The 19,241-nt window shown below is 36.3% G+C and overlaps 1 protein-coding gene across 1 annotated transcript in view; it reads left to right on the top strand.

Moving 5' to 3' along the window:
- LOC114648178 (cryptochrome-1-like) overlaps positions 1–19,241 on the top strand; it is an 86,247-nt gene that overhangs the window by 51,660 nt on the left and 15,346 nt on the right. Inside the window, exons 9-11 of the mRNA XM_028797062.2 lie at positions 1,274–1,425; positions 12,359–12,561; positions 19,051–19,152. Of these exons, the coding sequence (XP_028652895.1) occupies positions 1,274–1,425; positions 12,359–12,561; positions 19,051–19,152 (457 nt within the window). The remainder of the gene's footprint in view (positions 1–1,273; positions 1,426–12,358; positions 12,562–19,050; positions 19,153–19,241) is intronic.

Raw genomic sequence — 19,241 nt, 5'->3', positions numbered from 1 at the left:
ACAAGATCCAACCTGTGAACGTTGCAATCAAGCTCCAGTCTCATTGGTCCATATGTTTTTGGCGTGCACCAAATTAACATAATTCTGGACTAAAATCTTTAAATGCCTATCAGACAGCCTTCGTGTCACAGTCACTCATAAATCCATTAATAGCTGTATTTGGTATACTCCCAGGTGGGCTTAAAGTGGAGGACAAACATACTATAATTGCCTTTACTTCACTATTAGCACGTAGACATGACTTGCTCAACTGGAAGAATCCTAGCCCACCTCTTAGGTCAGTGGGTAACTGATGGTGTATACTATTTGAAATTGGAAAAAATCAAATTCACACTTGGAGGATCTGTTCAAAACTTTTTTTAAAAACCTTGCAAGATCTAATCAATAACATTTTATATTGGGGAAAAGGATTCTCTTTCCTCTTTTTTCTACTTTTTACCCTGGCTGTTGGCCTTCCTCTCCTTCTCTTGGGTGGGGGTTGAATTGGATTTAGTCTTGTTAAGTTTGACTTGTTTGTTTGGACTGTTACTTGCTTTTCATTAATTCGATAAAAAATTAAAAAGCATAAAAGACAAATCCTATGGTTCATATTATATATTGAAATAAGATTAAGGAATTTTGATGCATGAATGGTCTCTGCCAGCTGCTCTAGTGATGAATGAAAAGGGGAAAGAGAAGGCAGCCCTGTCTTGGAACCATTCTTAATAAGAAAATGGAGATTTGTCTAAATTTGTGAGCAGCAGAAATGTAGGACTAAAGTGTAATATTTTAATTGTGCTCACAAACTCAGTATTAAATCCCATCTTGTCAAATAACTGTCAGAGAAATGCCCAGTTTAAACTGATTTAATACCTTTTCAGTATCCAGGGAGAGTAAAGCTGCAGGGGAATAAAAAGAAAGGAGCTGCATCAATTACATGAAGCAATATTCTGAGGTTATCCATGGCTAAAAAGATCTGGGTAGTGTGTTTGACTTGTTTTTTATTGGAGAGTGATGATTACAGTGTTGAGTGTAGGATTTAAGTACTGTGTGGAAATGACTGTATTTGGCATGTGGAAGAGAAGTAAAAAAAAAAAAAAATCCAAAAGGATTAACACAGTGGAATGCCATCAGTTCTTTGGGCTTTTCTTTATTAATAGTGCCCCAAATTTCTAATACATTTTCAGTGTTAACATGCCTAAACAATGTTTTGGTTTTGGACTTTTGATTTCATTTTGTTTTTCTTGCCATCCATTCCTTTTTTGTTATTTAATTTTTACTGCTTCATTTTTAGGTTTTTGAAGAACTTTTACTGGATGCAGACTGGAGTGTAAATGCCGGAAGCTGGATGTGGCTTTCTTGCAGTTCATTTTTTCAACAGTTTTTCCACTGCTACTGTCCTGTTGGTTTTGGGCGCAGGACGGATCCTAATGGTGACTACATCAGGTGCGTTCCTCTCCCCTTGGGAATTCAAAGTGCTTGGGTTGATCAACAATAGTAGCATGCCAGATGTCCTTACAATCCACCTTCAACAGCTAATGTAATAATTATAATGCTGTCTAATGAAGGGCTTTTGTAATATGTTCTGAAAAATGATGCTATTCAAACCTAATTTACCTTCAGACTTATTAATTTATCACACTAAGAAATATCCACTTGAATAAGATTTATTCATTATGTTTGGATGACAGGCAGGTAGGGCTGGGCAATATAACGAGATTTTAAAATATATAAATAGAGCAGGATATCGATTGTGGCAGTATCATTTATTTATAGTTTTACAAAGCATTGATCACCCGAAACGCCTAAGCCAATTCAGACGACATTGTAAGCTTCCCTTACCGACCTGATTGCTAAATTAAACCATTTTATGTTGACAACTGATATGTGGTCAAGCCACACTTGCGAGCCATATGTAAGTGTGACTGTTCATTTCATTGAAGAATGGGAGATTAAATGTGTGTGTCGGCAAACAAGCTATTTCCCTGAAAACCACACTGGTGTACACATAGCTGAAGCTCTGCAAGACACACTTACAAACTGTAAGCTGGATGAAAAGAGGCTCCTTTCTCTTGCAACCAACAATAGGAGCAACATTATCAAAGTGGTGCAATCACTGAAGTGGACTAGTATGCAGTGCTTTAGGCACTGACATCTGGTAATTAGGAAGTGCAAGTTTTTAAAAAAAATTAATGTTAACTTCCTAAGCTTTATATGTATCAAATCCAGAATTAAGCAGAAATAACTGATTTTTAAACTGCTTGCCTTTACAGTGAGTTATGTCAGATAAACACATTACTTATTTCACAAAGTGAACTTTAAATTAGCTATAGCATAAAATTTAAAATGCCCTTAGGATAGACTTTTTTTTTTTCTTTCAATTTTACAGATTTATTTATTTAAAAAAATGCAATTTAAAACTAACAAATTTAAATGGATGTCTAATGTCGCAGTGGTAGTGCTGCTGCTTTGCAGTAAGGAGACTGTGGAAGATTGTGGGTTCACTTCCCGGTTCCTCCCTGTGTGGATAGCGCTTTGAGTACTGAGAAAAGCGCTATATAAATGTAATGAAGAATTATTATTATTTTTATTATAATGTACTTTACAGTGTAACTTGTTTGTTAAAACATTGGAGAGCAAGTAAGAGACAGTTTATGTATTTATTTATATTGTTAAATTTATTAACTGTATTGTAGGCTGAATTTTCATATACGGTAATTTAAAATTCATTCTTAGAACCCTTAGGCCTGCCATTTTTTACTTGCATTTAAACATTTTATTTACATTTACATTATGTTCTTAGCCTGAAAGCAGATACAATAGTTCTTTTAGGTACTGTGGACCAGTAAGTTAAATATATATATTAACTAGGAGGCTTCACCCCCTGATCACTTCACTTGCCAACCCCCTGGCCTGTGCTATGCACCAGTCACTTCACATCTCTGCTGCTCGCGTATGTGGATTTCACTTTCACTAAGCAACAAATCTTTTCATTCTCATGGATACGCTTCTTCATTGGGAAGAAACACTACTTTTCCCTGATGGCAACACAAATTAGACGATCTACAAGTCTCCGACTTAAAGTTTAAATCCAAACAATAAATTCGATCATTTTGCTGTTCCGTTATTCCACCGAGTAATAATTTCTGTTTCTTTGCTCTAATGCGATCTTTACTATCATTGTTTTGAGACTTTCGAATTTTAGTACTTTCATTATCTCTAACGTGCTCTGCATGTGTATCACACCGTTTTTGAATTCTTTACGATGTTCTACTTTGTCATCTACTATGCCTTTTATTTCCGGCCCCAAGCATGGTTAAATCTCATGGCACAAAGTCTCGTCTCACACGACTTGAAAGTATCTCTCTGAAAAAGTCTCGTCTCATGCCAGGATTTTTTATATAATAGAGAGATTTGTTATGTATTTCAACCTTTATTTTGATGGATACATTCTTGTGATATTTTGTTTGGTTAACAACTTAAAATTTTACACACTTTATAAAAATATCTAGATATATATTGTTTATCACCATTTATGCCAAAATATATAGCCCAGTCCTACAGGCAGGAACATTTGCAATATACCTAATTGTATTGTATCAAATTAAATGAATTTTCAGAGCTATAAAGCATGGAGATAATGCATCTTTTGCATGTGGAACAAGCCTAATTTAGTACTGTGCTTCAGAGCTCTAAGAATTGCCACTCCAAAATAAAAGCATTGGCATATTTAGAAAGTTTAATATATGAAAGAATTCAAACATTAGATGCAAGTACTGGACTTTATGAGTTTTGGGGTTTTAAAGCATGCCATCCTGTGTATTCTTAGACATTTAAATGAGAGGGAAGTTATGTTATAAGCACATCAAATTTTTATTTGAGAAATGTGGGTAAATTACAAAAACATGATTCATCCTTTTTTGTTTGAGGTAATTTGAAAATGAATTTTGACACATACATTATTTTTGTAGCTGCAGTGGTGATTTTAAATCCTTGTTATTTGGGTACTATTCCATGGTTTTTGTGGCCTTTCTGTAATGCTGTTGTGCCCTGTACACCTGTAAGCCATGTGGTATTAAAGCTGGCTCCTGACTTTTCATTGTTTTTTTCGTCATCATTAGTGTAAAGGAGTCTGTTTTGTCTTTTTGAATGAACCCTTTTAAGTACCAGAGGGTTTTTTTTCCCTTTTTTCTCTTGTGTTTGCTTCATTTTTCTTGATTGGTTTTATGAGAATTTCTGCCTAGATACATAGCAACAAATAAATATATTTTTAAAGTCTCTTAGTTTGTCAGGGACCTCAGGATTGTTTTTTTTTTCCTGTGGTAAATAGGACATTGTTTTTACTTTTCTTTGCATTTAGCTTGCAAATGTTTTTGTTTTTTTTATTCATAAAATGTTAGGGTCAAAACATAAAACCTTCCAGTCTCTTTTCATAAGTTGTTTAATTCTTTATATAGTGTTTTTGTTGTTTTTAGTTTGAAGTGATGTCAGCACTCTATAGAGAAGTTGATGCAGAATATCTTCCTCAATAATGGCTTTTAGAAATCCTTAAGTGATTGTTTGCTTTCTTTGTATTTTTATTTCTTTTTTAATCATACAGTTGTTGTACTTCAGTAAGATGTGGTTTGTTCAAATGTATTGCTTTCAATTAAGTGAGAGGATTATTGCCTCAAAAACAGGAAACTAGAACCCTGCTAAAAATCAGTGGATTATTCATAGAAAACGGCAGGCTTCACATCATCAGTTTTTGGAAGCTACACATAAAGTTCAACATTATATTCAAGACGTCAAGAAACTAATTGCCGTCCTTGGGTATTGCTGTTTGGTGTTTGCCAAGATATGCTATCAATCTGTGAAACTTGCACAAATTATCATGAAAAACTTTTTATATGTAGCATCTCCTTTTTATTAAAAAAAATAGTTTGTTCTTCCTATTTAGGAATTTAGTTTCTGCATCCATTAACACATTTAAATTAGTCTGATTACTTTCATTAACTATACTATCCCTACCATGTACATTTCAGTAATTTTGGTGTTATAAGAAATTTGTTCTCATTTCTAACTTTTCTTTTTAATTTTTCTAGCTTACTTCCTTTTTAATTTTGCAGATTTTGTAAATAAATTTATTTTATCAATGCAGGTATCAGTTACATGGTCGTGATGGGTGATGCACACTAGTCAAAAAGCACAACTCTGAAGCAGCGCCTTATAGTGAAGTTATTTGTCTGCAGGTGAAAACAGAAGCTCTGATTGTCGCCTTTGCTTTTTTAATAAGATTGATGCCACACACCAGCAAGCTAGTACATGACAAACCTAAAAAAAGGTTTTACATCCTAGTTTTCATGTATAAATCATCAAAAAACTCAGGCTGCACAACCATTTTTTGACTTCTTTTGAAACAACTATCAAGAATGTTAATAGATTTTGGAGCCTGTTGAAAGACAGAGGGGAAGAAGACTAAATATAGCATTTGTTGCATTCTAATTCCAATGACGTGACACAGGCAGATATTTACTCCTAGAGAGATTCTGCTTCCAAACAAAGTGTATATCATCACAAAATTGTCAGTAATTTAGGGAGAGTGTGCAGTATACAAAGCAAATCTTTGCATATTCATAGTAGCAATGAGCATTTAAACAAAGCATCTATTCTCACTTTCTGAACTCACTTTTTACATTCCTGCTTACAAGACTGGTATAATCTCTAAAGGCATAACTGACCATTACAGAGCATGTTTACACAGTCCTATACTCTTGGCAAGCCAATTTGTAGTTGTTGGTTAATCTAACATGCATGCTTCCAGGATAAGCGACAATACAAGAATACATGTACTAAATGTGACTGGACTGGAAGGTAAACCCACAGCCTAAGAACTGATACCGTAATGCTGTCATTTTTTCCCTACCATTATCTACTTGCATCATTTTTTATTTATTTCCAGAAAACGGCCATGAGGATCAAACTGGAATCGCCAGTCAACCTAACCAACACAAACATTGGGAAACATACAAAATCGACATTGACAATTAGCAGTCACAGTAACTTAGGACTCTCAGTCCATGAGGCAACAGTGCTAAACACTAAACAACAATGTTACCCAAGAAAATCATATTTAATACAAAAAGAAAAAACTGACACAAATCATTACACTGTTCACTGAAGGAAAAAAAATAGTTGTTCTGCCAGGTATGAAAACTTGTAGGAAAGGAAATGTGCACAATTTTCACATTATGCAGTGGGCCAGAATCATTTTTCTTGAGTAAATGCATATCCCAAAAACAAAATTCATGTGTGTTTTACTATAAGCAGAAGTTTTGCGTTCTCTCCTCAACATAGTGGAGTGTTTTCATGTATGTGTAGAGTTATTTTTGAGGGCCAAGGCATTTGGTTTCTGCCTCAGCCCTCCAGTTCATACTAGCAGGATCTTCAGTGCCCACAAACCAGACCCAGGATGTTTGTCTTTAAAATCTCCACTGAAAGGTGTCACCTTCAACTGATCAGCATCTCCAGACACCGTGCTGTGGCACTGGTAAATGGAGTAGCTCCCGGTTTTGTTCCCTCTAAGGAGGACTGAAACCTAATGCCTTCAGGTGAGTAGGTGAGTGCCCTCCTATAATTATCTCCTATGTAGTTTTTTGAATTAACCCACTTAGCATATATAGTCTTGTTCCAATTCACACGTATCTGTAGTGCCAAACAAATTTATTTGACACAAGTACTGTATTTTTGGCTTTTTAAATATCAAAAACAAGTTCACATCATTTGATGTTTTCTTTGGTATTAAACATTTTTGGTGTATGAATGTTTTTATTGTTCAACTTTCTTCCTGAGTAAATAGCTTTATTTCATATTAGGTTCAATATTATTATAATATATATCTTGTTTCTTCCTCGATCAACCATGTTCTTGTTTAACAGTTAGTCAGGACAAATTAAAGGTTAAAAGAGAATGAAACATGTCCAAAAAATGCAACATTGTTGAGTGCTTTGGGAAAACGGTAAAGCAAATTCTGTCAGTCATGTTGACATATACTCATCTGCCACTTTATTAGGTACACCTTGCTGATACTAGGTTGGACCCCCTTTTGCCTTTAGAATTTTAGTAAATCTTTGTGGCATGGATTCAACAAGGTCCTGGAAATATTCCTCTAGGATTCTGGTCCATATTGACATGATAGCATCATGCTATTGCTACATATTTGTCAGCTGTACATCTATGATGCGAATCTCCTGTTCCACCACATCCCAAAGGGGATCTATTGGATTGAGATCTGGTGACTGTGGCAGCCATTTGAGTACAGTGGTCATGTTCAAGAAACCAGTTTGAGATGATTTGAGCTTGTGACATGGCATGTTATCCTGCTGAAAGTAGCCATTAGAAGATGGGCACACTGTGGTCATAAAGGGATGGTCAGCAACAGCACTTTGGTAAGCTGTGGCATTTAAACAATGCTCAGTTGGTACTAAGGGGCCCAAAATGTGCCAAGAAAATAATCCCCATACCACCACCACATTGATACAAGGCAAGGTGAATCCATGCTTTCATGATGTTGATTCCGGCTTCTGACCCTACCATCTGAATGTCGCAGCAGAAATCAAGACTCGTCAGACTAGGCAATGTTGTTCCAATCTTTTGTTGTCCAATTTTGGTGAACCGTGTGAATTGTAGCCTCAGTTGCCTGTTTTTATCAGACAGGAGTAGCACCCAATGTGGTTTCCTGCTGCTGTAGTCCATTTGCTTCAAGGTTCAACATATTGTGCTTTCAGAGATGACCTTCTGCATACCTCGGTTGTAACAAGTGGTTATTTGAGTTAATTTTCCTTCCTGTCTGCTCGAGCAAGTGTGGCCATTCTCCTCTGAACTCTGGCATCATCAAGGCATTTTCACCTAGACAGCTGCTGCTCCCTGAATATTTTCCCTTTTTTGGACCATTTTCTGTAAACACTAGAGATGGTTGTGCATGAAAATCCCAGTAGATCATCAGTTTCTGAAATACTCAGACCAGCCTGTCTCGCACAAACAACCATGCCACATTCAAAGTCGCTTAAATCAGTTTTCTTCCCGATTCTGATGCTTCATTTGAACTTCAGCAGGTCATATTGACAGTGTCTACATGCCTGAATGCATTGACAGATGCCATGTGGTTGACTGATCAGATATTTGCTATTAGCAAGCAGTTATACAGGTGTACCTAATAAAGTAGTCGTGGGTGTATTTAATGGGAAAACAACTATGCACAGTTAAGGTCATAAATATTAGCTCCCTCTCCAAAATTAAACAAAACCATTAATTTTTCTAAGACAAATTACTAGCATTTAAAGTATTTATGAGAATTGCTTCCAAAGACTATATCTACGAAGTTTGGTTAAAATAGTTTACTGATGCACTTAACCTGAAACAAAAGCACAAAAATGGCATGGCCAAAATTATTGGGCCTCTGACAATTAATAGCCAATAGTGTACTGTACCCCTTCTAACTCTCAACTTCTTGCTGTAGTTTCTGACAAGGTTTGCACAAGTTTCCTGTAGGATCTTAGACCATTCCTCTATGACAAATTGCATCAGTTCATGCAAATTACATGGTTTTCGAGCATAGACTTAACCTTGAGCTCTCCCCAAAGATTCTCTGTAGGTTTGAGATCTGGGTTTTGAGATGGCCACCCCAAGACCTTGATTTTGGTGTTCCTCAAAAAGATCTGGACCAACTGTGATGTGTGCTTTGTGTCATTATCTTGCTGAAAGACCCAGTGACTGGCAGCAGAGTTCTTCAAGTTACCCTTCAAAATGTCAATGAAGTCTTCTTTCTTCATTATGCCAGGTATCTGAACAAGGTTTCCTGTGCCTGAAGCAGCAAAACCGCCACCCACAGCATTATGCTTCCACCATCATGTTTAACTGTAGGAACTGTATTTTAAGGGTTGAAGGGCTCTCCATACCTTCGCCAATCAAAAGCTGTATCCATGTGCCCAAACAGCTCCAGGTTTGTCTCCTCAGAGCAAAGGACAGATTTCCAGAATTCATCCTTATGTTTCAAATGGTCCTTGGCAAACTTTATTCTATCTTTGATATGCAGCTGTGTGAATAATGAAGTTTTCCTTGGCTAGTAACCTCAAAGATTCCCATGCTGAAGAGCCCGCACAACAGGGTTTTTTTTTTTTTTTTTTTTTTTTTGAGTCTTCAAGTCCAGAAGAGGCCAGTTCGGTGACAGTGGCCTCTGCAATGATCTTGTTGACATTTCTGATTATTTTCCTCTCCAAAGTCTTTGAAGTCTTGTGCTTGCAAGCACTTCCAGGTTTGTTTCTGACAAAATGCAGAGAAACAATTTGAAATGCCCATATAGCCATCCCCCTTAAGATGAGCATCACCTATCTTTTCTCTGGGGTCTGTACTTATTTAATTGGTTTTTGGCATGATGAAATAAATTTTTACAAAGAATGTAAGCATGATGCATTTCAATCTTGCCTTTAAGTACCATGAACCCTGCTCATTTCATTCCATATATTAATGTGTGGTGGTAATTGATTGAGCCAGTCAAGTCACATGGGGTTCAGGTGTGGCTTGACACCAGAGCATTTAACTTTACTACAATGCTTCCTGACAAATTCAAATGAGGCTAATAATTTTGACCATCCCAATTTTCAATAATGTTCTACAGCAATATAGATTTTTTTTTAAATAAAAATGTACTAGTTGGTAGTTTTTACATTGATAAATGTTTCATTTTGTAAATTTTGAAAAATAATGTTAAAATTGGGTGTAAATGTGTTAAAATGTCCCATTTTCATAGGAGGCTAAAAATTATGACTTTAACTGTATTTGGGAGGGTCGCACGTTTTGTAGGAGAATGAGAAAGCACAAGATCTAATGAATCAGAAGTTGTAGGAAAAAGTCAGCTGCTACAAATTTTGAAGAGTATACTGACAATGTTAAAATTAATTTAAAAGAACTCTAGAGGCTACGTGTGAGTAGATTAGTCTGTTAGCTTGGCTGACATAGCTTACATTTTAGACAAATGTAAATCATGCCGTCTTAGATATTTTTGGATATTATGATACACAACAAATTCTCACTCTATTTTGTTTATTTGAATGTTTTTGAATTACCTGAGAGAGTTTAAGAGACTTTAGGTGTAAGGAGCAGATGTTTCACCAGCATCTAAATAAGTAGGTAAATGAGCACTTAGAAAGAAGTCAGTCATTTTCACTCATTGTCCATAAATACTAATGTTTAATTCTTACATTTCTCATATCTGCATAACACAATTGTTTTTTTAAGAATTGTGCCTTTGTACATACGTTTTTCCTTCTTGTGTATGTTTTTAAGAAACCAGTTATGCTACAGTTTCTAATAGGAGTTACAGCATAGGTTTATGCTAGAACAAATCTGGTGCTTTTTACATTAGCAGATGTGTAGATGTGTTTTTAGAAAGTAAATACTGTGTTGTGTTGACAGCACAATCTTTTATTTCAGGAAGCTGTTGGGGGCATCTTGTTGAAACATAGTTGGTAATAATTGTGTTGTCTGTGTGACAGCAGAAGTATTCTAAAATAAGATGGCTCCCAAAACATTTTTTGAAAGTAAATATTTCTATATCAGTTTCCTCGTGGTTTTAGTTTAGTAAGAAATTTAGTAATGAATTTATGAAAAAAAAATCCTTAAATGGCATATTTTTAAGACTAATTTTTAACACTATACAGAACCTTCAATAATAGTCACTTACTTTTTGTGTATATTGAGCTTTTTTATTAATTTGTTGTTCAAATTATTGATGATGGAGAGATTACTGATGCATTATGCTGCAACCCCAGTTAATCCACTTTGATTTATGTGCTCATATAGAATGGTTAATGAAATATGTGTTATTGAGATTCATTTTACATAGCCTCAAACTTTCATTTTGCAATATTAAAAAATTGGGATACTTGTGCAGTAAGTGATGTCTTGAAGCCCCATGTATGGAAATGTTTTTGAAATTTCCTATAACTTTAGAACAATTCCAAGATTAACTCAAATCTCTAAAGATAAACTTCATCATAACAAAGGAGATTAAAGTTTTACTAACAAAAATGCATATCTGCAATTTCAGTGGTTTAGCTTTTTCACACAAAAAGTAATTTAAAAAATTTATGAAATGGTAGTCTTGTTCACCTATCAGTGTAGCATAAATTATAAATGGAGTGCATCAACAGGGTTTTTTTTTTTTTTTCTTCTTCCTACCTGTCTGGCATGTTTTTTCTAGACATTTGGTACAGTGTATTTTATTTAGGATGGGAATAAGTATTAGTGATGTGCCCCACTCACTTTCCTAGGTTAAATTTAGAAATAAATCGGAACTTACATTTAAGTAGTATCTACAGTAAGAAATGTATATGTGCTGATTGTGGACTGGTGTGTTTTTTGATAGACTTAAGACTCTTGTAAAAATATATACATTTTTTTTTCTAAATTTGCATTTAATAATTTATCATCATAAAGGTTTATCTAGTATTACATGTGTTACAAGAGTGTTTTTTGTAAATTATGATGACATTTAGAGTCATTGTTAACATTGTTAAATCATAGCATTTTTCAACCTTCTGTTAATCTAAATATATTAAGTCCTCATCAGTCATTTTTATGGATGTGTTTGCACACTAAGCACAATCACAGTAGATAAAGTATTTACTTTTACGAAAGGTATCTATTTGTATTCTAGATCTCAAACAATACATTCAGTGCATAGTAATTATACACTAGGCCATACAGTGACTAGGGTAGTGTAATAAATAGTTAGAGACAAATGCACTGTCAGTAAAAACAAGAAGAACCACAAAATTCTTAATATAGAAGTATCGGGTTTCCTTGCCTATAAAGTAAACCATCTTTAGTTTTATTCAGTCCCAATATTGAGATGCATCTGCTTTTAAAAACCTGGTAAGCCTGGTAATGCTGATCATCACCTATTTGAATGTCGTAAGCACTGCCAAAAAGCATGACTTGACCTTGGTATAGTGAAAGTGTTTTTTGGGTCTAAGGTGTAATACTTGTTGCGTCAGACTTGACCAGCATACTCTTCATAAAGTAATTAAGATCTCATGTAATTGACATAAATAGTTGCTGTTTTCTGTGTAATCATATATAATGAATGTTTTATAGGCAGCCAAGATTCAAGCTTTTATAGAACTTTTATGGTTCATTTCCCTCACAGATCAGATAATGTTCATGCCTTTAAGGTATTAAACAGCTCTTTTTATATGAGAGCTCCTTGCCCTATCCACTTAGCCTTGTTGAATCTTGTGATCCCATCAAGTGCACACCATTGTGTGCTGGTTGATCCAGTTTTAGCTACTCAGGTATTCATGATGAGACTCTGCGGTTTAATCTCTCCCTGTGCTTGCAGACGATATTTACCTGTTCTTCGAGGTTTTCCTGCCAAATATATCTATGACCCATGGAATGCGCCTGATGCTGTGCAGAGTGCGGCCAAGTGTATTATCGGTGTGCATTATCCCAAGCCTATGGTCAACCACGCCGAGGCCAGCCGCCTCAACATAGAACGGATGAAGCAGATATACCAGCAGCTGTCCCGCTATAGGGGGCTAGGTGAGAATTCTTTAAGGCTATACAATTTGTAACATCAACTGCATTACAGTTTAACAGTTTCTTTTCACAGCCAGTGTCCTATAGAAATTCAACAGTATAAATGTATGTGCTATAGTGTGCTTGTTTGAGGAAAAAAAAAAAAGTTTGTCATGTGAATTTTACCATTTTCCTGCTTGCATTTGTCAAAGTAATTTTTCCCTGCTCTAAGGTGGGAATTGGAATACACATTTGATGAATGGCTTTGGTTTTTAGTCCATACAGAGGAAAAGAGGGTACTAATGCATCTGCATCCCTGCAATGACAGATGCAAAATAATTAATTACTTGGCTTTCATTTTGGTTAGTACCTCCAGTTGCAATCACAACCTGCTCCATAAAAATTTGGATAACATACAATTATTAGGAATGCCCACTGGAATTAGTGCACATTCTAAATTCTCATAAAACAGGGTATACCGTATTTTTAGGGGCAATTTGTGCCCCCCACTGACATATTCTAATCAAATAGAAAATTTTGCAAAATATTCAAAATAACATTTAACTGTATCAACAGCAAAAGTGACTGTTTTGTCTCATCGGTGGCAGAAAAAATTAAAAACTATGCAGTGATTGAGTTTCCTATTTTTGTATTAATAAAATTGTCAAAATTTAAGCATTAAGCAACAAATTGAACCACTCAAAAATGTTACCACAAATCATTGGTACATAAGTGTTTCAGACCAAGGATTAATTTGTTAAAAGTCAAAAATTGAGTCAAATGTTAGTGAATTCCAATTTAACGTTGCCACATTAATTTTATTAAAGGTAGTTACGTATGTGAAAAATACAAAAATACAGGCCATTGTTTTTAGATTTGAGTTTTAAAGCCTGTGATTTCAGCAGTAATGCAGCAGAAGTAGAGCATGTCACCAGCAGCATGAAATTAAATTACCATGATGATTACTTGTGGAATCTTCATAATGATATTAAGTGTGTTAAAATGTTGTGACTGACAAAGGTCTGACTGGAGAAGGCACAGAGTGTGAAAAAGGAGTGAGAGAGAGAGAGAGAGAGATCACTAGCAAACTGGAGTTGTTGAGGAAGGAACAGCAGTGAAGTTAAAGTTGTTACTGTAATGCAGGGTTCCTCAAGTTCCATACTGAAGGACTACAGAGGCTGCAGGTTTTTGTCTGATCCTTGCTGATACTGGAACTTGGTATTTTTCTTCATGACTTACTAGTGCATCCATTCTGCCATATCAGATCATTCTTGTCTTTTCCAAGAGTGCCATCTAGTGGAGTTTTGAACTTCAAGTCCTTAACTGTTTTCATTTTCAGCTTATTCTCAAATATTTGATTGAACTGGATTCTTTACAGTGAGTATATAAGGTTGCTAATGGGGCCAAGGTAAATGAGTTTTCAAGAGGCTGTGATTTGCTGTGAAAACCAGAGGACTAAACCATTATCATATTTGCAAGGTGTCACTTTCTAAAGCACTATTATTTAAGTCAAGACTAAACACTAGGGCAGAGAATCAAGCCAATATGAGAAAGCAATTGATCATAAACCAGAATGCTAAACCTAAATCACTAAACCATACTTGTTCAGAGGTCAGATCAACAAGGCTACTGATGCTGCACTAGAATTCATTTATAAGCAAGTCTTTGTGATGTGAATAGTGTTACCTATTGGAAGACAGTCCTTTGCAACCATCATGGTGTCTTAGCAAATCCATTATCTGCCCTCAGAGAGTCTTAAAATATCAGAGTGACACTTACAAATTCAAAGTAAAAAAAAATATTAAAAATTCAGCTTTCAAAATATTGAAGACTCATGAACTGAAGGTAAAAAAAAAAAAAAAACATTTTCCTAATGGGCCAAAGTGGATTTTTTAAAATTCTTATCACTTAATTGCAATCTGACAATGACAACTAACACTAAGCAGAGGAGACATCAAGGCAAATGACACTGAAAGGCTGCAGTGGTTTTATAGCTAGTATGCCTGATAGAAAATAATGTTATAAATCACCAGAATGCCTGGGAAAACAGAATGAAAATCATAATTTTATGATTTTCATCAAGATACAAATACAGAATTGTCACAAATATCAATGGTTGCTATGATAAAATAAAAATTTAGCACACCAAAACAAAGAATTAGGACTTGCTTAATTACAATAAGAGTCTGGCTAAACGTACAAGTTTAGTGTAGATGAAAGTTCACTCCCAGGACTGAACTTAAGAGCCACTAAGTTAAATGATGAGCTGCTGGTTCCTAAGTTATTTGGATCTCATTGTTAATGGACAGTTATTTAAGGAAAAAATGAAAACGGAGAATGCAGCTATTTAGGACTTAATAGAAAGCAAATAAGGTTTAGCAACCTTAAGCAAGATGAAGTGCAAAAATACTGCTTTAACATCAACAGTTGACTTTGAATTACTTTTAACTACTAGGGGGTGCCACCGAGCCTCAATCTGCAGATGCAACAAAACCCAACACAATTCCAAGTTCAAATAATTATTTTTATTTCATAAAATCACCCTTTTCATAAAAACACCAGTACAAATACACAATTCACAATCATTGCTTCTGCAAGGGAACATTGCCAACTGCTTCCTGACCCTGGACTTAATTTAAGTGAGGTAGTGGGCTTTCTTTAAACTGCACCCGGGAACTGCTTCCTATCTCCTGTCACTCTTCTGAAACACTTCCAGATCATATGACAACCCAGGATAGTCATCCCCCGGCAGTGCCCTCTTGTAGTCCCCAAAGACCCCAACAGCTCTGTGTTTCCGGACTTTATCTCCCATGCCACCTTGCAGGAACCGTATACTGGTCCAGCCTTAAGGAACACTGTCACCTGTCATGTGGGGGAATGAAATGCTCCTGGTGAGCCTGTTCACTTGCTCCTTCCATTATGGAATCCTGGCCAGGCATGAATCCTTCCTTTATCCTGGGCAGGATGCTTGTCCATCCTGTCTGGTACCTACATAAGAAATTGTATTTAATGGTACAGAGCTCAAGGACCCATGCTGTACTATTGTATGGCACTTCATGTATGTATACTACCAGTAAAATCGTGTCCAGCTTATTAAAAGAATAATGGTAAGCTAGAATGATTTTGGTAGTGAGCGCAACAGGCGCCTGTGTATAAAATGCAGTGAAGGAGGGATGTGTATAGTTTTCTTTTGCTTCTTTTTCTGCCACAAGTGTTCAGTGTGAACCTGTTTTCATCTATAAAGAGAATGACCAATGGCGTAGCTGCCAATTTTGGTATTCTCTGGCGAATGCCAGTTGAGCTGCATGGTGATGGGCTGTGACCACAGGTCCCACTAGGGGACATCAGGCCCTCATGCCATCCACATTGAGTCTGCTTTTGACAGTTTGGTCAGTAACATGCACACCAATACCCAGCTGGAGGTCGTTTTGTAGGGCTCTTGCGACGGCATGTATGGAGGTACCATCCTGGAGGAGCTGGAGTACCTGTGCAACCTGAATCAACTGCAAGTGATGCTTTATGCTGCCAGTAGTGACAAGGGGCCTCATGTATAAACGGTGCATATGCCTGTTTCCACGCTGACATCGAGATGTATAAAAACTAAACGTGACGTAAAGCCATGCACATTTTCACGCCAGGTCAATCCCTTGTGTGTGCAAGTTCTCCGCTCGGTTTTGCAAACTGGCGGCATCCAGCGTCAAAGCAGTGCTGCTGTTCCTGTGTGGTTTCCATTTATTTTTTAGATTCACATCCCTGGCATGGCTTTATCAAATACACTGAAATTTACCACATATTGTTTATTACTTTAAGGCATCTGGTTGTAATCAACCCGTAACCATATAATGGTGCACAGAATGGCCAAACTATTCCAAATACTATAGCTGCTTTAGCGTTGTCACTGTCAGTGCACCACTCAGAGTATTTAACCCACTGTATCTGAGTGTGGAATCACAGCTGATCAGATTATTGGGATACAGCATCTAGCACACGCTGTCTCAGCCATGCGCACAGTGTATTTGAACTTTCCCCATACAGTACAGCAAACGCTTCATAGCCTTTCCTGTAGGGACCTTGCGCTTCAGAGACCATTTCATCCCAAGAGCTCTAAACGCACTCAATCAGTCCAAGTGTTCCTGGTAGAACTGTTTGTGCTTAGAAGTACAATCACCTCACTGTAAACTTGCACCACAGTTGTGTTGTTGCACAACCTGAGCCACTTTATAAAGCGCATATTTACATATGATGACGACTGGCTTCTAAGTCAATTTAGATTTCCAAGCGATATCTTCTTGGAGCTCTTTATCATTTTTAAGATGAAATGCAGTAAAGAAAGTTTATTACATTATACAGAGAAAATTTTAAACTTCACTAAAATAATGTATATTGTTAATAATTAAAAATGTGAGGACACGGTGGACAGCGGTAGCAACAAGCTGGCACCCTGTTCAGGGATTGTTCCTGCCTCGCGCCGCTTGCTTGTTGGGATTGACGTGACTCTGAATGGATAGATGGATGGAATAATTAAACATGTACTACGAAGATATTTCAGTGTTCCATAAAAGTTTTGAAGAATCAACATTCTAAGTTTACAGATGGCTTGACATCTATTATAGAACTGATCGTGTGGCGTTTGGTTACTTGGAGAAAGAAAAGGAAGGACAGGAATTAGAGGTTAGTACATCTGAGAGAGACAGTACAGCTGCAATAATTATTTCATCATAGGTCGCACACGGCGCAGCAAGCATCTTGCAGGAGGCAGGAACAATTTCTGAACAGGGTGCCAGCTCATCGCTAATACTGCGCCACCATGTCCCCATGTTTAATATATGCTTTAATTCCTATCATTATGAAAATGATATCAAGTATACATCTTAATATTTAAATTGTTCAGAGAGCTGTAATATCATGAATGTAATGTATTCTGTGTCCTGTCAGTGGAAGAGAAAGCCCGTTTAAGAAGCACGTAGTGATTCGCACATAAAAGAACACACAGAATACGAAGCATTTAACATGCTACTTTAGTTACGATGGGATTACTAGTAAATTAAACAATTTTAAGATGAAGTTAATGACATTCTGTTTTAATGACCAAATAAACTACGTGATTAAAGTGGAAATTTCGAGATTTAAGTTGACATTTCAACATTTTTTTTCATCTGTGTCCCTGTTTTGTTTTTTTCCTCTGTACCCTAATACGCTTCCATATGACACTTAGACAGTGGGCTATGACTTGCCTTTTCACGGTGACTTTGATATCTTTACAACTTCTTTTTTATTTCGGGCACTGTGCGACTTTCTGAACTTGAGCTTTCGAGTTTCTCTGCCACTCTGTTACTCAATCAACTTCCTTTTGTTGTTTACATCACTGCTTAAACCAACAAATAGTACGTTTTTCCTTGCCTTTACTTGGTATTCTCTGAAATTCTTGTTTTTCCCCCATGCTTTTGCCATTGTCTTTTCACAGAACGCAAAACATAAGGGGCTATTTATATTGATTTGCATATTCAAAGAGGCGTAATTCTGGGAGAAGTCTGGGAAGGGCGGCAGGCACGTGCACAAGTGTTACATTTCACACAGACCAGGATTTATGTAGCAGAAGAATGTGGAAGTTGGCGTACACACAGATTTATGCATCTGGATTTTTCCGCTTTTGTCCGTACGCCATGTTTTAGTGTGAATTCTACACACGCCGTTATGCATGAGGCCCAAGGACAGTTGCAAAACTAGAGAAAAATCAGTCAGGAAGAATAAGGAAAAAGCAATTGTCTATGGCCACCACCTGTAAAACCATTATCTTTTTGAGGGTGGTTTTGCCGTTGCCTCTTCAGTGTACATGTTGTTTCTTTCATTTGCATTGAAGCAGGTAAAGTTAATTCATAATCGCTCATGCTTCCTAAATGAGCAGATTTATATCCTTGAAGCTTAATTGACTTGGTGTTAGACTGTGATGATTAAGTGTTCCCTTAATGTAGTATAAATATGTGCTTAATGAAACAGGTTATGAGGTAAGGTGAAGATGTAAAGCACACTGATGTACAATGCTCCAATAAAGTATTACACAGCATACACTGCAGAATTACCAATTTTACAATTTTGCACAGAAAGTCACCTCCATCACCAATGTGTGTGTGTGTATGCATTTAAGCAGTGTATTATCAATTTATATTGCAAAAGCTTATAATTTTACACATCAAGTATGACTGTGATAGTAGCTAATTACAGGGTGATTCAAATGGACAGAGCTGGTGAGGGAGGTCATTTTCTGTGCTAAATTGAATAACTGGTAATTGCATGAATAAAGTATCCTGTATGTCAGGTCCTGTTAATAATTAGTATATAAGTAATTGACAAAATAAATTCATAATGCAGTGTAATGGTATGGCATATTCCTGGAAAGATATCTCCTTGCTATTGTTTCACCAACACTGCAGACTTGGAATTTTTCCCCCTTATTGACTTTCACCTTTTAAACAAAACTCTGCATCTTCACATAAGATATTTGTTCTCTGATAGGACTTCTTGCATCTGTACCCTCAAACCACAATGGAAATGGCAGTGGGGGGATGATGGCGTATTCCCTAGGAGAACAGATACCTGGAAATTGTAGCACACATGGTAAGAGTACCTATTTTTAACTTGCATTATATTACAGTGATGTGAAGAGGAGGTTTTTATATATGTTCTGCAAATTTTAGAATGACAGA

This window comes from Erpetoichthys calabaricus, chromosome 3 (genome assembly GCF_900747795.2).
Source record: "Erpetoichthys calabaricus chromosome 3, fErpCal1.3, whole genome shotgun sequence".
Lineage (NCBI taxonomy): Eukaryota > Metazoa > Chordata > Cladistia > Polypteriformes > Polypteridae > Erpetoichthys > Erpetoichthys calabaricus.
Note: the sequence above shows the minus strand (reverse complement) of the source record. Positions and strands in the feature narration are given on the sequence as shown.